The 24,930-nt window shown below is 37.0% G+C and overlaps 2 protein-coding genes across 2 annotated transcripts; both read left to right on the forward strand.

Moving 5' to 3' along the window:
• LOC145765230 (collagen alpha-1(XXI) chain-like) lies at positions 1-19,350 on the forward strand. Its single transcript, XM_082577016.1, has 6 exons — positions 1-121; positions 2,605-2,767; positions 5,922-5,994; positions 18,401-18,543; positions 18,857-18,965; positions 19,128-19,350. The coding sequence occupies exons 1-6, from the start codon at positions 25-27 to the stop codon at positions 19,218-19,220; spliced, it is 678 nt and encodes a 225-aa protein (XP_082433142.1). The 5' UTR covers positions 1-24; the 3' UTR covers positions 19,221-19,350.
• Positions 7,204-16,175, forward strand: LOC145765695 (von Willebrand factor A domain-containing protein 2-like). The gene is made up of 5 exons (XM_082577516.1): positions 7,204-7,209; positions 7,483-7,625; positions 9,794-9,902; positions 12,321-12,417; positions 16,006-16,175. The coding sequence occupies exons 1-5, from the start codon at positions 7,204-7,206 to the stop codon at positions 16,173-16,175; spliced, it is 525 nt and encodes a 174-aa protein (XP_082433642.1).
• Positions 19,351-24,930: the final 5,580 nt, after the last annotated feature.

Here is a 24,930-nt window from a genome sequence, read left to right on the forward strand (position 1 = left end):
CTAAACTAAAAGTGCTACAAGAAGATGTCTAATTTCTACTTGGGGCTGTTATGCGTAACTTTCTTAGCGCTCTTTGCAACTACAGAACAAGCTTGTGGAAACCATGATGACAAAATATCAGGTAAGATATGCTTCCAAATCATCATCCACGGCCTACTAGAACACGGCCAAATATGTTGCTATTTGAGGAAATTTCTAAGAGTCTGAATTGTTACAATCATAGCTATGACAAACCTATCATCTTTCCATTTCCAAAAGTAAGTAAAATGAGCAATATTGCATCTAGACATATTTTTGGCTTGTTCTTCCAGAGATTAGATATGTATGTTAAGCACAACTTATGCAATAATAATGTAAAATATGTAAAAATTTCCAACTACATCCTGGAGGTAGTCTCATCATACAGTCGTTAGGTTTTTTGTATAGGAGGATTTTTTGCCAATAGCCACATTTTACTTGCAAAATTAAACTTGGTGGAAAACAAAACGAACTAAAATTTAAATTAGCACATCAAATGAACCGCTTACAACATAGAATTCACAAAAAATCCTTGATATTTTAAATGGAACATGCAATTTCACCAAAAGCGACACACCAAACGATACTACCTCCAGGTTGCAGTTGAAAAATCTTACATATTTTACATTGTTATTGCATAAGTTGTGCTTAACATACATACCTATAATCTCCGGTTAAACAAGCCAAACATATGTCTAGGTACAAATATTGCTTATTTCACTTACTTCTGGAAATGGGAAGATGACAGGTTTGTCATAGCTACAATTGTAACAATTCAGACTCTTAGAAATTTCCTCAAATAGCAACATATTTGGCCGTGTTCTAGTAGGCCGTGCATCATCTAATTAACAATATTTAAAACCTTTCACCCACACTGGTTGATAGAAAATTTTATCAAAGAATGCGTCAGATGATATTTGAAGGATTCTGAATTGGCTTATGCTTTTTGTCAACATAAATTACTGTAAAATGCATAAACTAACATTTCAACAAAACAAATTGAAGAAATATTTGGCACTGGCGCTTGACGTATAAAATAATTAGTTATAAAAACAAGGTTATTCTATTGTATTGGTTTAAACATAAAGCAACTTTTGTTGAATAAAATCATCAAAAAATCTGTATAATGTGTAATACCTTATTTATCATGTTTTTTTTTTGCTTTTGTTCAATGGTTTTTGATACGACGATGACTGTCATTAGAGGTATCAAATGACGTGGCATCATTAAGCGTAGACAACATAATTTTTACTTCAATATTACTAAGAACCAAGCAACCCCTAAGGCGAATAGTTCTACTTATTTTAGGTTGTTGACCAAATCTTTTTGAACCTTGACTGAGATAAGGTTTGTTGGCAGCAGAAAAGGACAAATTTTATCATACCACAAAAAAGAAAGTTAATTCTAACCAAAACACACTCTGTTTTGACCTAAGTCAAAAAGAATCGAAATTGGTAACGCATTAAGACTAAGTGTGATTACCTAATGCCCTTGCTCATGCTAAAACATAAACTTAACAATATTCTCTCATTGAGAAGCGATTGCTGTCGTTGAAATATAGGTATTGAACTTCAAAGTAGTATAAATCTTATTGCTTTAAATCCATGTTGTTCTGTTTTTAACTCATTCAACAAGACTCATACAAAAGTTTTCTACTTGTATTCAAAATCGCTAGAATGAAATTATACTATCAAAAAGGCGTACAACCAAAATATATTGTGAAACAAAGCCAGAAGCGCTAATTACCAAAAACGCAAAAGAGAAGGGAAACGAAAGCAAGGTACATTGTTTCAACGAAAACAAACCAAAATACACAACACATGTGTTTTATTTGGCAATCTCCTTCTTACAACTTAATCACTATTTTATAAATCTAGATTTAAGAAACAGGGAATAGCAAGTCTACGTCATAATATGAAACGATCCTGTTGCTACTGAAATGTTTTCTGGAAAAAATGCAATCGTTCCTAAACTAGAAAAAAACTCAAGAAATTTATAAACCAATGTTGGATTATATTTACAATTATAAATTATTCTAACCAAATTTCAGATTCCATATACTGTACATGTCTGTGGCGTCATAAGGATTTACCGTTAGGAATGCTAGTAAACTTAGTCAAGCTTATAGAAAAAAGATTTCTCATTTTGCAAAAATTATTCCAGAATTTCAGATTATGTAATTCTTGATCCAAAGAGTTTATCACGAAAACAAAAGCTGCTACAAAAACAGCGTACAGCGTTTGCAGGAAAATACTATGGGTTTAATTTTAACAACATTGAATTCAACCTGTTTTCCAGTCTTGGCGTGTCTATTGCTGTTTCAATCCCTTTAAAACAACTATATAAAATATGAATACATTTTCTGCTCTGTGCTGGTTGTGATTTTCATCAGCAATCTGTCTCAAACGTCAGGGAATTGAATATAAGCAATAACAGCAAAGTCAAGCTATGATACTATAAATTGAATGAGGAAGCAAGATGAGAGATTGCTTATGCTGTTTAGCAGTACGCTATATCTGGCATGTACTGTAAGCCTACTACTGCACGGTTTTTGCTTGTTTTTCGTGTCATAGCTTTTGTTTTCAGAAAACTTAGACTTAATTTTTCTTTTGGATGGATCTGGATCAATTGGACGAGAAAATTTTGAATTGATGAAGAATTGGGTAATTCTAATGTCAGAACTCTTTGAGTTGTCTGATGGAAAAATTCACATTGGAGTTATTCAGTATTCATACTTTTATGCCAACAGGTGAAATTAAACAAATTTTGTCATTTATCACTTTTGTATTTTTTTAAACTTGTACAAACTTTTATCAAATAATCAGGACAACATTTTACAACGAAAAAAGAACGTGCACGATTTAAATTCTTGCTATTAAATAGAATTGGGTTTGCTGATTTTATCAAACATTAGTAGCCTATATTTATGAAAGCAATAACACCACGGCCTCCTAGAACACGCCCAAATATGTTGCTATTTCGGAAAATTTCTAAGCGTCTTAATTGTGACGATCATAGCCATGACAAACCTGTCATTTTCCCACTTACAGAAGTATGTAAAACAAGCAATATTTGCATCTGGACATATTTTTGGCTTGTTTTGCCGGAGATTAGATATGTATGTTAAGCACAATTTATGCAATAATAATGTAAAATATGTAAGACTTTCCAACTGCATCCTGGAGGTAGTTTTATCATACAGTCGTTAGGTTTTTGGTATAGCAGCAGGATCTTTCGCCAAAAGACATATTTTACTTGCAAAATTAAACTTTGCGAAAAACAAAACAAACTAAAATTTAAATTGGCACATCAAATGAACAGCTTACAACATAGAATTCACAAAAAATCCTTGATATTTTAATGGAACATGCAATTGCACCAAACGATACTAGCTCCAGGGTTCAGTTGAAAAGGTTTACATATTACATTATTACTGTGTAAACTGTGCTCAACGTACATACCTAATCTCCGTTTAAACAAGCCAAACATATGTCTAGTTGCAAATATTGCTTATTTTACTTACTTCTGGAAATGGGAAGATGACAGGTTTGCAGTGATGGGCATTATCGGCGATAATTATTGGCGATAAATTTTTATCGCTTATCGTTATCGCTCAATTATTTTTTCAGTTATCGTTTATCGTTATCGCGAAAGGCAATATTTGATTATCGCCGATAATTAATCGCCGATAAATTTTATTTCGGATCAACGCACAAGTGGAAAGACCATGAAAAGTAATATTTTTACTAGCCACCTAGTTAATGAAACTAAAATTAAAACCAGTTCTTCTGCAGTGCCTGAAGTGTATGTGCACAGGTCGTTGTCAAGGGAGGGGCACGCCCCCTGCAGCAACGGCCCTGACAACACAATAATTTTTAGAGTTGCAAATTGCAATGCAATGAAATGCATGCAACAAGTCTCTTGTTGTTTTGATTCAATCGGCAATCGCGAGTGAATTTTACAAATGTAAGCGCACAGACAGTACAGATTCCTTTGAAGCGAAGCGAAAGAAATTGGCAAGTGGTTTATGAAAGTGTCGCAATACGAGGCCGCTTTTACATCGGAAACCTGGTCTTTCGCACCACCTCACGATCAACTATTTTATTCTTGTGTTTTCTTTTTTCGTTGGAAGTGTTAGTTTTTAGTAATTGTCGTAAAAAAATAAAATCCCTCTCGTCAAAACATGAAACTTACTGTTGCGCATTAAATCTTTAGATGAGCAGATTAACTAAAATTGCAAGAACTTGCCTTGAGACGTGCGGTTACGTCACAAACTCAGTTTAAAAGACAAAATTCACACACAATAACAACACAAGATCGGTTATAGACTATAAGATCGATTTTTTTCTAGCTTGGCGATAGGCTATAACTTTAATCCAAAAATAATAACCAAATTCGTAAGTGCCATTTAACTTATAAAGTTAACCCATTTGTGCCGAAAGTGAAAGTAAGCCTACTTAAAAAAATTTTTGGAAAATTTAAATATTGCATAATTATGACCTAAAGAACATATCACAATTATTTTTTTCCTAATTGTGTTTGTACTTTTTGAGAAAAAAGCCGTCCTATATATAAGACTCTAAGCAAATCCGTTATCAAATTTCACAAGTTTCTTGTGCGTAATGCTTAAGCGTTATTACATTTTACTTATCGCTCAAAGTGATAAATCGGAAATGTCTTGTTCATGTCTTGTCATGTCATTATTGTCATGGAGCATTTTATTAAAATAGAAGTTCAAAAAATATGAAGATGAAAATTAGCAAAGTAACACAACATCACTGAAACAAGTCATTGCGGAATATGATATTGCTTGAAGCATTTGACATGCAGACCGACATCACATTTTTTGCATCTTGTAGTAGTTTTTGCATGACAATATGCGCATCGAGTTGCGTGGTAAAATTATGCTAAATACAGTATAACCTTTCTCATTTACCTATGCAACCTAGCCTACCTCACTCAAATATTTTTATTCCCACTAATACAGTGCCTATATTGTAATTCATATCTCAACAACTCAGCGTTCTGCCATTGCTTTAATGAAGGTGTTCACAAAGAAAACAAAAAAAAATATCTGAAATTATCAGTAAATTACAATAATTATGTTATTGTTCTTAAACAAACACGACTAATTTGACAAGCTTGATGGATTTCACAGTAGGCCTATGCACATTTTTACTACCGATAACGTTTAAGATTACTGATAAATTTTCAAGCATTTTGCGTTTTTTGGAATTTTTTCAATTGTTGCTGACTTTGCTGTAAACACTAAACAGCCCTTTAAGCAGAAAGCAAAGTACAAAGTTTGGAATTTTTTATGGTATTTTCATTTGATTTAATTATTTTCCTACTGCGCGTAAGCGGCAGTGTAACTCAATTGATAAAAGCATCCAACTGGTATCTGAAGATATAATTATAAGCACGGCGGTTACCTCAGTGGTTTGATTCTGGATCAAGAGGTTGAAGATTCGATACCTACTGCCGCTGTTGCAATTCTATTCATGTATAACTTACAAAAAGTTTTGTCCCTTTACAGTATATTATGTTCGATTTTTCGTCATGTTGATGAAAACAGTTCGTGCTGCATGGGATGGGGCAGCGCTAATCAAGAAAAAAAATTATCGTTATCGGACATTATCGGCGATAATTTATCGCTTATCGTTATCGCTTAACTTTTTTTTGATTTATCGTTTATCGTTATCGCTTTAGGCATTTTTCGTTTATCGATTACCGTTATCGCTTAACTGAAAAATGAGTTATCGCGCCCAACACTGCAGGTTTGTCATAGCTATGATTGTAACAATTCAGACTCTTAGAAATTTTCTCAAATAGCAACATATTTAGCCGTGTTCTAGTAGGTCATGATAACACAAATTAACTGAAATTTATTTTACTTTTTACAGGGGTCCAGATGAGCAACCATTCCTTAAGACTGAAATACCACTTGGACCTCACCAGAACCAAGCTCAGCTTGAGGTAAGTGTTAGTGGAAATCTATTATTCACTACAATATAGCAAAAGGGCTGTTGATAGGATAATTTAGGTATAGTGCTAAAGAAAAACCAAACATCCCCAGCAAGATACTTTCTAAATAAAAATATTAAATCAAAAAAGTGGAAATTAGTATAGGCTATTGCTTATTTTTGTTGACGTTTATCAATAAAACCGAAACTTTATCATCAAAGAGGAATTGTCTCAAAGAAATTGTCCGCATTGCTGGATACCGGCCCCCTTACAAAGGTTATAGGTCAAAGACTTAAAATTAGTCCGGACTTGACTCGAAAAACTCAAAAGTTCAGTTCACACTTTGCCGTTTATGTTTTTAATGTAATTCGCATGATTGTACAAATGTAAAATATTACCATATTGAAAACATGTAAAAGTCGTTTGTAGGCTACTTCTCAAAAGTAGGCTATACCTACTATGCTATACTTTCTAGTCATAAGCTTATTGTATGTTGGCATGGGGAAAAATATATTTTTTTAATTATTTGTCTGTGAAACAGTTTTGAAAAAATGATGATTTCAAAACACCACATTTTTTATTCTTTCATTTTCCACAACAGGTTCTTTAAAGAGACCACACTGCTCACGGGAAGATAATTTTAACAACCCGTACAATTCTGTTGTTTTTGTTCAACATTCATGTAACATTTACTTGTGATTTTCTAACTCCAGAACTACCGGAAAATCGTTATACCTAAAACGACAGCACTGGTCAATTGACCGGAAGAGATAAAGATAGCAGTATTTGTTAAATTTTCCCGAGACAAATTATTCCGTTTGTAGTTGGTAACAGAGCTAATCATAGGGCTGACATCAAATGAGTTTGATTAGTCGATAATAGTATAATATCGGAAAAATGTTAACAAAGACCTAAACTCTAGTAAAACTACTGGAAACCCAATATAGCCTACCTAGAACGACCACACCAGTCAACCTGTAGATAAGTAGATAAGAATAACATTGTTTGTGAATGTTTCCAAAACAAAATATTTGGTTGGGATGGAAAACCAAGCCTACGTCAGAGCTTTTGTCAAATAAGTTTGATTATTTGATATCTACAAGAATAACTTTATCAAATATTTGCACTAACCGGTCAATTGAACAATGTGGTAGTTGTAAGTGTGTTTAGGCCTACAATTTTTTTTTGAAGGTTTTAGGGTGTAAAGCGATTGTCTTCATAATGCACGTAGTTCATACCTAATTCAAGGATTAGCCGTAATACCAGCCGAATATATGCTGATTTGCAAAAAATAATATCACAAAAAACAAATGCCCTATACCGGTCAATTGATGGGTGCGGTAGTTCTAGGTCTAATATCGCGCTTCATCGACTTCAAGTTTTAACACTACCCGACGATGAGCTGTGAGTGTGACAACTGACAACAACAGTGGATGAGAGTTCAAGAGTTATGTGGTTCTGTTTTTTATTCCATAAGGATCTTGTTTGTTTAATATTTAGGAATCTGTATCTGAAATAGCTCTCATAGGATTTACAACTTACACGGCACATGCGCTGTTAAAATCAATACTGGATTTCAACTCATCCAGTCGCTTCAACGACTCTTCAACAAGGAAAGTGTTGATACTTTTAACAGACGGAGCGTAAGTTGAAAATGTGATGTTTAAAAGTTCAGTTTCCATTCGTTTGTCTAAATACAAATCCCAATCAGAGTTGAATCAATTACATAGTGTCTGTTCAATTACAATGACAGTTCAAGGTCAATATCAGAATGTTTAAATTAGGCAACATTACAATTACATTGTTCTAACACAGTGCTTCCCAACCTTTTTCAGTTTGCGACCCACTTTTAATGCAAGTTTTATTGTGCGACCCACAATGAGGGCCTCTGAGAAAATTTTTCACTAGGAGTACGAACAGTCATTCCGGCCCCCCTCTCACTCTGGCCCCCCTTTGTCTAGGGCAAAACGTGTGACGTTTGCTTAGGCGTATTGCACACCACACAATATTTTACTACAGAATTGGACATCTGTGAGCAATAATAGTATCGGGCTGCAATAAAACTATTATTTTGTGTTGTGCATATCATGTGATCTGTCCCTCGCCAATTTGTGTATCCTGCATTGAATTTATGTGTCAGTTGTTGATGGTGCTGTTGAGAGGTGTCGCTTATTGTACATCTTTATGGTAAAATTTTTAAATTCATTTTTTTATTTCTCTTAGATGTAGCTTATAATTATTTCTGAAGAGGACACTATGTGGTGTCGAAAACGTTGGATTTAGTAGTTTTTTATGTTTTTTTTTGTGTCTTTAATGTTAAATCCGTTAACGTTACTGAGTGTTATATGCATCCGTTGCAAGCCAAGCTCTCTACCAAGGCTCAAACATAACATCTTGTTAAAACATAATCAAGTTAATCATCTGACCAATCCTAACCTTTCTTCATTAACTTTTGCATTCACCACATGCCCAGCACTAGCAGAGGTGAACGAGAGAAGTCACTTTTTTTTACTCCGGCTCCGAAAGCATTCTCCGGCTCCTGATCTAACTTCAAAATTCATTTTGAAGTGAAATAAGCATGAAAATACCTTTGCCAAATAGTTTATAAAAAACAAAAAAAACGCCCGGGCTGTTTGCCCGGGTTTTTCTGAAACCTGGTTTTGCTATATGCCCCTCTCCTCAAGGACAGGAGAACAACTAACTTTTATGATTTAATTTAAGATGCTTTTAACAGAACATTTTTGCACATAAAGCATTAAATTACCACTTTGGGCCCCTAATTTGCTCGCAAAGCACTCAATTACCTTTCTGGGCCCTTTTGCTAGATTACTGCCCCCCCCCCCCCCCCCCCCCCCCCCCCCCCGGACTAAAGAATAACAACTTTTATGCTTGAAATCAGTCGTTTATGATGGTTTTAACCAAACATTTTTGCGCATAAACTATAAAAACCACAATTTCGGGCCCCCAACAAACACAGGCCTGGGCCCTCAAGGGTACGCCGTACCCTCCGTACCCCCCTCTCATAGGCCTTGCCCACAATGAGATATGACATCTTTATTATGGCATCTTTACTACTGGCGTAGGCTACGTACTGAAATAAATATGCGACACAACACATCTAATTGTTACATATTTGTTATTGTTACATTGTTGCATATGGTTACGTAATGATGATGCAATAATTTCCCGATCTAATAGAAAACAGGGTGCACAATTCATGAAAATGGAAAGTCAACAAATAAAGTGAAGATAAGAGTAGCGATGGCAACTGTGGCTTGTGAGATCCATAGTAATGTACTAATATTCAAAGAAAATGAAGGGTGTACCAGCAAACATCTATAGGATTGGCCCATGATACTGGAGAAGGATCCACAGAGGATACAAACTGATATGAATGAATCAACAAGTGAATAAAAAAATAACAGTTAACCTCTCAAGTACATGTAGCTCCACACAGAGTGAAATTTACATGCCTTTTGACTCTTTTTTATTTCTTTAAAAGTAATGTCTAAAAAGACATTATTGACCCAAAAAGAATGCCTAAAAAGACATTATGAAAAGTAACTATACGGACAAAGGCCAGGGTTTCGATCTTCCGATCTCTTTTTTGTTAATTGCATTTCTATTAATTATTAATCGCATAGATCTATTAATTAATCGCATTCCAACTGTAATTGACCCAACTCTGATTCCAACTAGGTTACTGTCTTTTTTGTTGTCTGTAACAATAACCAAACTTGCTCAAACGATCAATAAGGCTGCAGTTTTTCAATTTCGACAAGTTATCTTTGAGTCTATTCTTTCTAATAAGAGCGACGGATGCCGACCAACTACCGTCCGCTGTTGAACAAGTCCTCGAAGCTGGGATTATCACATTTGCTGTTGGAGTAGGTGATCGCGTGAACGAAGAAGAACTGGAAGTAAGTCAATACCAGTAAAACGGTGTTTCAACTGGTTTTGAGGCAGTCAGCTTGCCAAATTGTATGTTGAGTCAACACGTTAAACTGGAATAAATAATATTCCTAAAACTTTTGTTAAGTTGTGTCGTGTGCAAAACAATACAATAAGTGAAGTTTCTGTCTGAATTGGAAAAAATAGGACATCAAAGTAAAAAAAAAGATAAGTGAATAAGGAATTTGAAAACAAAAGTGGGTCGCTTTTATCAAACCAAATTATTTCTAAAAAAAAACGCATAGATACCATTTGCTTGTCAACCTTCTTTTGCAAGATAGCTGTTCAAGGGTGGGCCGTTTTGGACCAAATCCAATCAGCCGTTACGTGTGATCCGCTGATACTATTTTAACAGAAGTTGCACTGGGGTGTAAAAAAATATTTATCTATAAGTTTGAAAAGTCAATATTCTAAAATCTTATATGCTAATCTTAATATTTCAATTTTTGCAAAGGCATCCAAAAATGACAATTTTGTTTTATCTTGCCGCTGTTTAATTACCGTGCTAATTCTTCTTCATTCAAAGGTCTGGAGAATAATGACCTCGATAAACCGCACGAAGTGTGTGCCCACTTATTGCATTGATAAAAATTTACGACTTCCGACCAAATCTTATTGTGCTCATTCCTTCTAAAATAGTTACAACCACAAAAATACTTTTATATGAATTTGAAAAAAAAATGCATTTGTTGTCTTATATTTTTGTCCTAAACTAATGCTTTCCGAAACTCATAAGCTAGCTTGTAGTTTCATGGGACCAAACTTCTCACAAGTAACACCTGATTTGAAAAATCGTTTACATCTTCGTTGGTTTATTTTAGATCTTCAGTTGGGTTTGGAATATGAGTATCTTTAGTAGAGAGAAGGCAATTGACTAAACTGTTGAAATTATCTGAAATTTCTAAGTTCAAATTAGGCGCTTTTGGAATTGCAGATTTGTGTCAAGTCGCATCAAAAATATAATGCAGGCTACATCATAAGTCATTTAGCTTAAGGGTGTTTATAAACATGACTCATGTATTGTAACAACTGTTTTGAATATTTTGTTACCTACACATACTATTTTGATCGTGGATTTTTGTTTCTCGTAGAGCTGATAACGCAAAAAACACTTACTATTATTGCTTCTAATTAAGAACCCTTGTGTTAAATGGCTTTTATATTGTAGCACAAAAAATAATGCGCTTTGTGTTATTGAGGTCAAATCAAACAATGAAAAACTAGACGATGCGCCTCTCCCCTTACGCATATTGATGCACGAAGCAATTATGAGCTCATGGCTTGCAAGCGCGATGTAACCTAATCTATTTTACGCTTTGCTGGAAGTTAGCAGGAAACAGCAAAAATGTACCAAAATCTTGAATTTGCAAGAAAACTACACAACGTTCAGTATAAAATTTAATATCATCTGGTCCGCCTTGCTAATTTGGGAAAAGTCAAGAACAACTAAGTGCATAGCATTACTGTGCTTCTGGTAATCAAAGGAAATATGAAGGAGGGGGGCAGATCTTGCCCCCTCCCCCCCCCCCTTTGAGGAGCAAACGGTTTAGAAGCGACTGAATATGTTAAGAAAATATTTCACTTTTAATTATGCGTATATCTAACGCAAAGTCAAGTAGCCAAACCACAAAAAACTTATTTTGATACTGTTACGGACAATCTTTCCCCAAATCAAACGTCACATAAAACCGTTAAGGTCTACTTAACCTGACGTCTTACGTCATGGAATATTACTAAAAAATGAGCAGAGATTTCATCATCCCTTCGTTACACCTGTAAAACAAGGCACAATCCTTTTGAACATCTGTGAAATTGCTTCATAATGCATATGGACTATTACGTCACAGAAGCTGGTTACGTGCATTTGAAATATCGCAATCAATTCACTCATTTTAGAATTGTCGTTAGAAAGGTTGGTCGAATATTAAAACTGTTTTGCTTGTGCTTATCAACTAGACGAAATTTCTGTCTTTTATCCTCAGTAATTTGTATTGTGGTGACAAGTTTTAGTGCGTGGGCCTACCGCGTTGCGCCTCCTTTTCGACAGCCTGTGGCTATTTTTTCTTGAAATACAATTCGTGAAAAGACGTTTTCAGAAGAGTATTTTTTCGGTGTCATCGCATACAGACGAAAGGATTCGGGAATTTTATGTTACAACTTTTCACGAAGATATTATGGTTTTCCGCTGTGACCAGATGCTCTTTCCAGATAGTTTTGCATGCTTGTGTCACTATATAAGTTTTAAACTGCGAAAAAAGCTCTATAGTCACCGAGGGCTGGTTGGTGGTATGAAGCCCTTATTGTTCTAAGTTGATAGGCCTATTCTTACATGTTTGCAAGACATTGTTTTTCAAGTATGGACACCATTTTAAAGTTGTTTTTTTCAGATGATTGCTGGCAGTGACAAAGTAGTTGTTTTGAGTGATTTCAACTCATTATTGTCTATTGCAAACGACTTCTCTGCTTCCATCAGCACAAGACCAGGTAGTGACATCAAGGACGATGTGAGACATTGAATTGCATTGCTTTGTCATTGGCGGGTATTCCTCCATAATACTCTGATTAATTTGAAAGCCATTCTTAGGAATCAGAAACACCAGCTTACATAGTTACTTTCGATTCTATTACTTTGTTGATGCTTTCAGGAAAATCAAAAACGTACCGAGAAGCGCAAATTACGCCATTTAGTTCTCAGAGTAGGATCCCAGCCAGCAAGCCCGACTGAGGCCCAATGATAATTTAAGTAAGCACTTGGGCTTGTGGGCACACCATGTGGGTTTATGGGCAACAAATAGGTTAGCACAAGTCCAGTTTTTCATGTTTGTTTAATTAATTGCCCCTAACCGAACCCATCTCTTAATTTCAACTACTTATTATGTTCTTTTAGTTTGAAAAAGAAAGTAGAAAATATGAGTACCAATGTGGGTTCAATTTGGGCAGCCCAGTTGTAAAATCACCCAAACATGGGTGGTAAGTGGGTTGCCCAATATTAAAAACATGTTTTTACAAAACAAAAATATTTCTATTGGCTATATGAAAACAACTTTGTCAGTGTTTTTTTAATACTGCCAATAATTATTATTGCACGGGTTAATATGAGATCTCATGTGGGTTCAGTTTGGGCAGCCCATTTGCACAACTTTTGCACTTTTGCACTTTTGCACTTTTGAACTTTTGCACATTTTGCACAACAACATATTATCTGGCAATTCTCCACTCCACAAAGTCGTGGGAAAATCTAGAAGACACCTTGAGCCAGGACATGCAAACCATCTCAGCTTATCTCCAGAACTGGCGACTGAAACTCAGCGAAACCAAAACTGTGGCGGCAGCTTTCCACCTACACAATCGGGAAGCTGATCGTGAGCTACATGTCCACAACAACGGAAAACCTCTGTCCTTCTGCCCCGAGCCAAGGTACCTTGGGGTGACACTAGACAGATCGCTCACATACCGCCACCATTTGGTGTCACTGCGCAAGAAACTGACATCCCGCGCTGCATTACTGAAGCGCCTGGCAGGCTCTAGCTGGGGGGCGAGGGCTGACACTTTGCGAATAGCAGCCTTAGCCCTTGTCTACTCTTCAGCAGAGTACTGTGCACCTGTCTGGTGCCGCAGTGCTCACTGCCACAACATCGACACTGCAATAAACAGCGCCCTGCGCACAGTGACCGGATGCCTGCGTCCCACACCATTGGACAATCTCCCCATTCTCGCTGGCATCCAACCTGCTGAGCTTCGTCGCGAAGAAGCCACTCTGTCCCTCGGTCGACGGGCACTGGAGCCTAATCATCTTCTCCACCACAAGATCTCTGCCTTCCCAAACGGGCACCCCCGCCGACTGAAATCAAGACACCCATTCGTGCCAGCCGCTCAACTTGTGATCAACGAAGCTGATGAACAAGACATCTCTGCGGCTACTTGGGCGGACCATAAATGGAATTCTGAATGGAGGTCAAGCACCACCAGACTCCATTCATTCATCCCCGACGCCGACACACGCCCAATCGGCCTGACACTACAGAGACAGGCGTGGGTGCGCCTCAACCGTCTCCGTACGGGCGTCGGCCTTTTCCGCTCAACCATGCACCAATGGGGAATGGCTTCTTCCTCCTCCTGTGAATGTGGTGCCGAGGAACAGACCGCAGACCACATCATCAATGACTGTACCATCTTCAAGCCACCTAACGGAGTGGAAGGTCTGCGCGTCATGGATGATGAAACTAAAGACTGGCTGCTCTCTAGCAGCCTTCCAGTGTAGTCCGGGAACATCGTGAATCTGGGGTGGTAAAAGGATAGACCCTCGGCCCCAGAAGCTCAGACGACGACGACGACGATTTGCACAACAGCATCTTGCAAAATTTAGTTTGAGTTAAATATTCCACATTAGTTCAAAATATTAGTAATTTAAATAATAATGGCACCAAGATATTTTTACACATTTTCTTCTTTCACCTAAACTTTGAACCCTAATTTTCATTACCTCTGAACTCGAAGTTTTTTGGCGTGAGGTTCAGTGGCGCATCGTATTCGTATCCGCGTGGCATTCAAATACCAAATACATCAGTTCTACACCGCTCGGAAGCGTTTTTCTTCAAACACTTTCAAACTGGGCTGCCCAATTGATAAGAAACTTGAGCCAGCAGACAAATATAAATGGGATCCAATCGGGCATCCCAGTTTGGGGCTAATATATTGCTCCTTTGGTTCCCAGAAGGGTTCCTTATTGGTTCCCAAATGTCATTGCTGACTGGGATGTGTTAAGGAAAAGTGTCGCCAGATGTTTTTTTTCCATTTCCTGACAAAATGTCTGAATTTTGGTAAAGTGTTTTTAAAAAACGCTTGGAAGATTGTTGTTAATGAGTTGATACATGAATTTGGCAAGTTCCAGTTTGTAAATATCTTCGCGTTGAATTGTAATGACTTGCATAGATTACTGAGACGGCAAAATTTAGAATTTATTGTTAGGCTATCGTGCGAATAACATTGTTGTGTCTATAATGTCAACCTCATTAAATAACATAGAACGCATCATGTTATTTAAGCAAATGCCTGGTGAACAGCCTCATTCAATTTTCATTAACTTTATCAAGCAAAGTTTCAGTAGCTGTTCCCCAGCTCATGATTCCATATTGCATACGACTGTACACTGAACTGTAATAAAGCATACTTAGTGTAGGCAGGCCCGGATTTAAGAGGGGGGCAGAGGGGGCAGGTGCCCCGCCCCCCCCCCCCCCTACTTTTGAAGGGCCCCCCTACGTGGAAAAAATGTGATTTTGTGTTATTTTTTTTCCTTTCAGCCTTTAAAGTCTCTGCAAATTGCTGCGCAGTGCTGAATTAATGCTATTGTAGACGTAGAGGTGGTTTTTGCAGGGAGGCCCCTTGATCTAAAAGTGCTCTGGGCCCCCCATCAGCTAAATCCGGCCCTGAGTGTAGGCCTATTTTGCCGTAGACTAGTCACGTAAACGACACAAAATTCCTGAATATCTTGCCAACTATGGGTAGGCTACGATACATGTTTTAAAATGTAAAGCCTGATTATTGAGAAATAAAACAGAGTAACCTTAGCAGATATAATTCCTGATGAGGACACACGTACGTGTCGAAAACGTTTGAGTTTATTTTAATTATGCTATATGTTTTGTGTGTACAAAAAGTATGTAAAACCCGCTAAGGTTACTCTGTTTTATTTCTCTATGGTTCAACAAAGCAAATTCCCTACTAAAGCTTTATCAAAGCCTGATCAAATTACCAAATAGGCATTAAATTATTTTTGAGCAAGTCAAAAATATAATTTACAGTTTAATGAAACAGAAACACTGGCAGCACTATTATTTAACGCATCCTACTCTGAGAAGGTAGTTTCGCATCCCGTACTTCTAGAAATCACTGGATGCAGTAGGCTACCCAGAAATGTTTATCCTCGTCGGATGAGATACTAATCTATAGAACAAGTCAATGAAAGATCAACAGATTTTTTATTTTCGGTTTTGAAAATTAGCAAAAGAAAAAAACAATAGGCCATATAATGACCAGATGGAAACAAACTTTAAATTTCATTGCAATTTCCAGAAAACTTGGACTTAATTTTTCTTTTGGATGGATCCGCATCAATTGGACGAGAAAATTTTGAATTGATGAAGAATTGGGTTATTCAAATGTCAGACTGCCTTGACTTGTCTGATGGAAACATTCACGTTGGAGTCATTCAGTATTCATACGCGTTTGCCGACAGGCAATAAACCATTCTTTTTATGATTCTACTGTACGTTAATCTAAAATAATTTTCAAGAAAACAAACACTTTAGGAGCAAGATTGTTTGCTGAAACTGAACAAAGTATAAAAAATAGTTACTTCACTCAGAATGCTAAGTAATCGTTTCGAAAACTACGTTGTTTCCACCATTCGTGCTGAAAATTAACGAACTCTGATCCTCATGTTAGCAGCCTTAGCCTACAATGTTATAGTAGGCTAGTATCAAAATGTTGGCTGGAATATTCAGTGTAGTTTAGTTTGTTTTTATTCCTGACCATCACAGCAAAAAGCAAGGTAGGCCTATGCCCAGTGCCAGTCTTAGGGTATTTCGGGCCCTGTGCGGAATATGCTTTGCGAGAAAATTTTGAAAAATTACTTTGAATTTGATGCATTCTGAGAGCATGATCAACAAAAATATGGGTATGAATATTCCTGTAAAATGGTGCTGTCCGGTGTCATAGCAAAAAGATAAGATCATGTTTTCTTTGGCATTTTTCGGAAATAAAGCTGAGTCTCTATGTTTTCTTGTTGCTAATTCCTGGCTGAGATATTTGAATGTTTGGTGTTGGCAAAACTCGCTCTTTTGTAGTTTCGTTTAAAATTAGGCAAACTTTGTTTTAGAGACATAGGTTGATTGCTTTTATTGCCAGATTATTACAGTTTTATTATTGATTCATTTTGTCCTTGGTTAATCAAAAAAAACGATCTTATTCCGGTAAGCCACTAACTTTTATGCTTTAAAGTTAACCCAAACTTTAGAACATGTAACGTTATAGACGTCATACATCTTGATGAATGTCAGACAAAAATTGCGGGCCCTGTGCGATCGCACGGTTTGCACACCCCAAAGACCGGCACTGTCTATGCCAAACCAAGCAGAGGTTTAGAAAAGGGTAGAAGCAACATAACACGTACTTTGTAACGTTCTTGATACCAAAACAGGACAATCAGTGCAGTTTTTCCAACGTGTATTGTATGTTATAGTTTAGTTTGTGCATGTTATGCTTCGTATATTTTACTCCGATTAAAAACACACTGTTGCATAAAATTATAGAATAAAAAAGTTTGTTCTGAAACTTTATGTGTCTTAAAATACCCAAGTAGTATTATTCTACATACTTCAAACTACCTAAACTCACTGGCTAAATTACGTTTTTTAAACAGGCGTCCAGAAGAGCAAACATTCATTAAGACTGAAATACCACTTGGACCTCACCAGGACCACATTCAGTTTAATGTAAGTTGTTCATATGCTTTGATTTTGTCTTAAATTCTGCAACTGATATGATCGTAGTTAGGTATTAGCCTACGCCATCTAAGTTGTTAACTGTTTGACATAACTCTACTCTACTCCATGCATAGCATCATCAAGCCAAACCAATGTACAAATTTAAGATCGTAATAACCTCCGCTTCCAAGCTCAGTCAGATATTTAAGCTTTCAGGTTTGCGCTTGGGCAATTCATTTCAAGTAGCCTACAGCTTTTCATTCAGACAGCAACACTTCAACAAGTGGAAACGTCACTTTGCCAATCTCGGTAATCTAACCTGTGTGAGTGGTTTAAAGTAACTTAAAAGTTTTTAACTTGATCGTCCGGACGCCTTGGTGCGTTGCTTCAATTGATCAAGGGCGTCGCACAATTAATGATTTCAATCTATGTCTAAACTCTTCTATTCTGACACATAATAAAATGCTTGCAAATATTATTATCCCCTGACATGTGCATTCTAGCTCATCATTGCAAAACTGTAGCAATTTATTAGGATTTAACCATCGTCGAATTTAACAATCACATACCACAATTCTAATTCACTTCGCCGCGAGACAAATGAAGATCCGAGACACAAATAAATGAAAATTACTTAAATTGTTATCTCTTAGTAAATGTTAAGTTCAGCAAACTGTTTTACTGTAAAGGTGTCGCAACGAAAAAAGTTTAAGTACCACTGGTTAACAGGCCTCTGCGAGCATGCAAACTGCCAAGGTTAAGTTTCAAAGTGGCTTTCTCGGTTCGGGAATATAGATTCTCACAATCAATGTAAGCTATGTAGGCAAGCTGTGTAACAAGCTTTTGTCTTATGTTAAAGTGAAATTGGAATAAATGAATAAATGGAATTGGAATAAATCTAAATTGCTTACGTACAGTAAAACAGAATCTTTTAATTTAAATTTAGGTTTCTTTTTTGAATTTCTTGTTTGGCTTACGTTTAGGAATCAGTATCAGCAATAAGCCTGCAAGGACATTCAACTTTCACGGCAAAAGCGCTGTTGAAATCAATCCTGGATTTTAAGTCATCTAGTCGCTTCAACGACTCTTCAACAAGGAAAGTGTTGATACTTTTGACTGACGGAGCGTAAGTTGTTTACGTGAGTTCACACAGACTCTCCAGACAATAATTTAGGAAATCCTTTGTACAGTAGATTGATTCAACGTCTGCAGGCTTTAAAACAATGCAAGAAAAAGCTGTTTGGTTTCTGAAACAGTTACGAGCATGCAAACTGTTACATTTGCATTTCAATTACTGTAGACTTTTAGTGGATAGTTTCAATCACAAATTTCTGTCATCCATTGCAAATAAGTATTTTAACTAAGCATAAATAAAATATGAGAAGTTTCGGGTAGACTATGATGCTCATTTCGTTTGCACGTTTGTTGTTTCTAATAAGAGCGAGCGACTCCACCGAACTGCCATCTGCTGTTGAACAAGTCCGTCACGCAGGGATCATCACATTTGCTGTTGGCGTAGGAGATGAAGTGGACAGAGAAGAGCTAGAGGTAAGCTAATGTCAAAACGTAAAAGTTGCAAATTTGTCTTATGAACCTTTTCATTGCATTTTTAGTTTATGTTGTATTTACAGCCAAGCTCTTTTAACGTTGGTTATTATATAAACAAGTAATTGCACAAATCTTACAAATTGTGATTTTGTAATATTTCAGCTTATAACTGGTGATGATGGGACTGACAAAGTGTTCGCTGTGGAGGATTTTAATTCGTTGCCTTTAATTGCAAATGAAGTGTCATTGGAATAAGCCAAGATGACAACATTATGACAGTATAAGCCAATGATGTGTGTTATAAAATTATTGGCGGAGATTGACTACCAATACCATGATCACTATAACGACCATTGTCATTGGAAATGTGTATCAAATTATTATTACTCTAGTGCAGTGGTTCCCAACTCGTTTTTAAGGCAACCCATTTTTACAAAAAATTCAGTTCGGTAAAATCTTGCGACCCAAGAAAATTGTCGTAGTATTTTAAAAGCCATACAAGATTGCGTTGCAAACAAACAGCACTACAAAAGCAGTAACTTTTTCCAAAAATAATATGTTTATCAAATCACTAATGAGATAGCTTTGCTGGCTTGCTGTCAGTGAGTTTTTGAAATTGAGGAGTTATTTTGCTAAGGCATAGCTGCATGTCGGTTTTAACTTCCAGCCGGTTTCGCTGTTTAGTTTTCAATGCACACATGGCGCTAAATCCAGTCTCACAAAGCCAAGTTGTTGCAAATGGAATCTGTTTCTGAATCACTAAATTTGAAACTGTGGGATACACTTTGTACATGGAAGCCCAAAAGTGGATGTTTGCAGAACCTTTGGAGTGTTTGTCTTTGAAGAACGCAAAAGAAATACGATTTGCTGCTTCTATCGTTTTGTCCATAAACTGTTCTGCAACATGGATGGGAAGTCGAGGCAGATCTTTTCCAACAAATGGATCAATTATCTAATCATTTTGGCTACTAGGTGTTAGAGATTCTCCATGGTAGTGCACAAACTTTTTGGCAAACTGTTCCAGGTGTCCAATTATGATTTGCTTAATATCAACTTCCTTGCCACAAATATATTGCGTGAGCTGAGGAAATATATCGTACTCATCTCTGGTGGCATAACTTTTCCAGAATATGAGTTTTTTGTAGTAAGCAGAAACTTTTGCGGCGCGATCAATCACCGTAAAGCCATTGCCTTGCGTAAATAAATTTAGAAAATTCAGAGAGTCAAATATATTGGCAAGGTAAGCAACTTTTGCGTTGAAATCTTCTTGCAAAAACTTCTCCGCTAAACTCACAAGTTCTGTTGCCTCAGGAAGATAGCAATCTCCTCCTGCAAATTACAAACTCGCTTCAGGACGCGACCTCGTGACAACCATCGCACTTCTGTGTGCAGCAGCAATGCTTGATAATAATCAGAATCCATGTCAGTGCACAAAGACGAAAACAAACGCCGATTTAGTGGACTTGTTTTGATGAAGTTTACACACTTCACATCATTCAACACTTCGTGCAGCTCTTGAGACAGCTTTTTTGCAGCAAAGGCCTCTCTGTGAAGAAAGCAGTAAGTCCATACAGCACTTGGGGCTTTGTCTTTGATGCGTTTTACCACACCAGACTATATGTGGGTCCAACGTGTGGCAAAATTTGTCATGGTTTGTCCTACATAGTGTTCGTGACATATTATAGTGCATGTGACAATGTATATCCCATAATTTTGGCAAGTTAATTTATGTTTGAGACTGAAAGTTTTGTTGGGTTAACATTTAATAATAACAATAATAAAAACGAAAACTGTTAAAACTTCTTGCACTGCGATTATGCTACAAAGCTTTCCGATGTCTCGACATGAAACGCTTCATGACTTTGTGTTTATATTTTCCAGTTTTGTGATCGATCTCTTCACGTTTTAAAAATTTTTTATTGTTATTTTTCGCCCAAGATACAATATGCCTGAAAAACAAGCGGGTCGCGACCCATGTGTTGGGAACCACTGCTCTAGTGTCAAACAATGAGATTGAAAATAAAATTGCACTATATGTTCTTATGGAGTGCCAAAGGCGCTCGAAAATGTTCTGTAAACTTTCTGTTCTATTGAGTAGTCAGCCAGCTACTCGCGGCTATTGTGAGTTGTGTTGTTAATTGGAGCAAAAATATTCGAGTAACTTCTATCTTAATATAAAAGGCGCTTCGCAATTTTGCGCATGTGCATCAGTCGTTTATTTAACTCATGGTAAGCTACATTTGAGCTGCTCTTACGTATCAACCAAAATAAAAGAAACTGCGTAAACGTAGGCTTCATCACTTTGAAAAAAAATTACATAAATCGCAAGGCGTTTTTGTATGTAGTTTAAGTGTTTACAAATATAGCCTAACCTTTTTCTGCTGTTTCAATATTATTTTTGCGTTCGAAATAAATTAATTTGAAATGTATGATAGCCTAATCATGATTGGCAGGTAGATTAGATTGGCAGGTAGATTAGATTGGCAGGTAGATTTTGTGTTTATCTCGCGGGAAAAGCACTTTTTCTTAATTTTGTTTTAAATCAACATAAAGTTAATTAGCCTATGTGAACTAATGTTTTAGTCATCATTAATAGTGGAGATACTTTACACGTAGAGGGCTATGATTCATTGGTGATGTATGTAATAGAGTGGGACCTTTGAGTCTATGACCGCTTATTCCAATGGCCAGTGAGACTGTTTTGAAAACCCAACATCCATGAGCAATACAGTAATTATTGATTCTATGTTTTTTGATTAATGTCAAATATGTTTGATTAATGTCAAATATTTGCGAAAATACATTTAATCTATTGCTTTAAATATCTGTTATCTTAATGTAACATTGAAAATAGCCTATTTAGTTAACGGTCAACCCACTAAAACAATAGATGAATCTGACTGCATCATTAGATGCAGGCTTCCTCCTTACTTTTAGGGATGACGATTGTTCTCATATTAAAGTAAAAAGGGGGCCACAAATGTTTGGTTTACTTGTATTTAAAGCAACATTAAAATCTATGATTTAATGACTTAGATAAGACCATCACATAAGATCTAATCTTATATCACCATAACTATGTCATTATCGTTAGCCATTTCTCTGTTGGCAAACTCAACTACTGTAGAATGTCTGTAAAACGCAATAGCCTACGTGCCTTTAAATCATCTTGGGCCCTGGCTCAAAAGCAACTCCTGGACTTCACTATCAACGCTATTAATTACGAGGCCTCACTGTGCAAGGTTTAGGCCTATTTAACTGTTAATGGTTAATGCAAGATCCTTTTCTTCATTTCAATTATGCATTGTTGTTATATTGAGTTGGATAGGCCTAGTGCAGGCAGTAGGCTACAGTTTTGCTCCATTCCATATTCAGAGATCCACAAACCGCATCAAATGGCAGGTATAGTAGGTACAAGACCGATTTCATGTTTTCACTGAACAGTTCTTGGTTTACACTTTCTAGTTTTGCCTCGAACGTATTTAAATAATTTTATGCCGGTTTTACCTCGGTGAAAACAATCGGTCTCGTCAAGTCATATCTTACTCCAACACTGGTCGCTTTCACAAGGTCCTACTGCAATTTCCCCGTGCTATTACATTGAAACAGCTTGTTTATTTCTTCAATGCTTTTGGTTGTGCTATTTTGCTGCTAAACAGATAGTTTTTACCCGCAACACACGTAAAGGAATGCTTTCCATTCAGTGACACCTAATGGATGGAATAATTCCCCGGCAACAAGACTTCAACAATCGGAAACTTCACTCTGTCAATCTCGGTGACCGGACCGGGCCTGCGTCAGTGATTCAAAGCCTCTACAAACAAGTATGCGAAACTGCCAGGATTAAGCTCTGCAAGAAGCTTTCCCAATCCGAGGATGAAGACTCAATCAATCAACATATTGTTGTAACCTAGTCAGGGGCGCCGGAACGATTTTTGACTGGGGGGGCAAGATTACGAAAAAAGGGCACTTTTGTTTACTGAAAGGCCAATTTTTTTTCAAGTTTTAAGATTAGATATAGCGATAATGATAATCTATCAGCTCACTATGTATTAAGTAATGATAGCCTACAAGTGTCCGCCGTTCGGTATACAAAGAAGGGCATCATGCTATGTTATAATGATGTAACCTACTGTCAAGCCTTAAAGCAGCCTGCGGCCATGGCCGCTAAGTAGTGCTTGAATGACCGCCGGTGCTACCTCCTACATCGGCCAAGTTTAGCCGCCGGTCTCTTCTAGCCAATTATTTAATTTCGCAATAGAATGATCGTGGATTAACTGTCGAAAATATGTAGTATCAAAGAGTGACGCAAAATTAGGTCAGCGCGTCATAATCGCCACTGTTGCTTTGTGCGGGAATATTTGTTATTGATGGAATATATCCATCTGCGTTCTGCAATCACCGGCGCTGTAAGTCTTGTTTGTAATTCTCGACGTTTATTTTAACAAAGTGTTAATCCGAAGTGCTAATTTACATCGGCTGGCAATATTGTCGTTTTTATGTCGATTCGATGTTGTCGGACATTGAATCTTTGTTAAAAAGGAGAACCAGGTTAGTTGACATCTGAAGGGAAAACATTTTTTGATCGTATTTTACAAAAATTATGCTTCTTTTGGTAATGTCCTTCACATCATTGAAATACTTATTTTATTACCTTGCCGTCATCGTCAACACAATCATGTCGAACGTTGTTTTTCGTTGCTAAAAAGAATTCTAGGGGAGTGGCGAACTTCTTTAAAATCAGCCACATTGGAGACACTCGTGCGAGTGTCGTTAGATGGTCCCGCAGTACTGGATTACAATCCCGATAAAGCAATTAGTGCGTGGTGCAACGATTCTATTGTAGGACGTCGCCCAGGCCCAGACTTCAACAACGCTAAGTGATCATTTTAGCATTGTTGCAAGTTTAATTCTATTTACTTGTGCTATCGTTATTTTTATTTTGTATTTTGGCCTCCAAGCACGCAGATTTGGCCGCCGAGAAGGAGCTCCCGGTAGGCCACGATGGCTGCCGAAAAAAAAGACGAGTTTTAAGGCCTGTACTGTGTTGCAAAATTTTGTGCCGTAAATATTATTTTGAGGCAAAAATGAAAGATTATAATTAGGCTAAAAGCGAATAGCAGAAATTGTTATATTGCAAAATGTGTAGTAGCTTACATGACTTTAAAAGGGCACCATTGCCCCCCCCTGCCCCTCGATCTGCAGAAAAATTGAGGGCAGGGGGGCATCCGCCCCCCCTGCCCCCCCGCTTCCGGCGCCCCTGAACCTAGTTTGCAGTTACCAGACGAACGCAAGATATTATTACATAATAGTTTAATGCCTGGTGAACAGTCTAATTCTGTAGGCCTACTCTGGTTAGCTGCTCAATTAGAAAACAAAATTTGATGGGAGTAATTATAGTTTAACTGCATGATAACCTGATATTTTGTTTGCTTTCCGTGATTTGAGACTTCCTTGGCCAATTGTAACAACCAATTAGTGAGTAGTCGATAGGATACTTTCTGTAGTTTACTTTGCTTCAAAATGTTGCCTGTGCAGCGCGCCCAACAACGCGGTTTTTCAACAGTATATTGGGCTGTCTTTCCTTAGTTTTGTTTCGCTTAAGACAATTAGCTAACGTAGCCTAGATTATCATTTTTTTATAGTCATTTCAGATTGGATAGTGAGTGATGGTCTTATCCAATTAATAAGTATATTATTTTAAACGTTAATTCAAGAACATGACAACCAAGCTTACATACTTTTGTGTAGCTATCCGTATAAATAAACAAACAGGTATAAAAGGTAAGACCCATACTTGAATCCAAGCATTCGTGGATGAGAAAATAAGGTTCGCATTATAAGCCTCCGGCACTAAGGAGAGTAGGGTGGCCAGTTTCATTCTCTCGGCTGCCTTACCTTCAGCAACTACGCTCACCCAATTCATGATGCCCTGGTTAGAGGTGAGCAGAGTCTAACAAACAGG

Source organism: Aplidium turbinatum, chromosome 2 (assembly GCF_918807975.1).
Source record: "Aplidium turbinatum chromosome 2, kaAplTurb1.1, whole genome shotgun sequence".
NCBI classification, from domain to species: domain Eukaryota; kingdom Metazoa; phylum Chordata; class Ascidiacea; order Aplousobranchia; family Polyclinidae; genus Aplidium; species Aplidium turbinatum.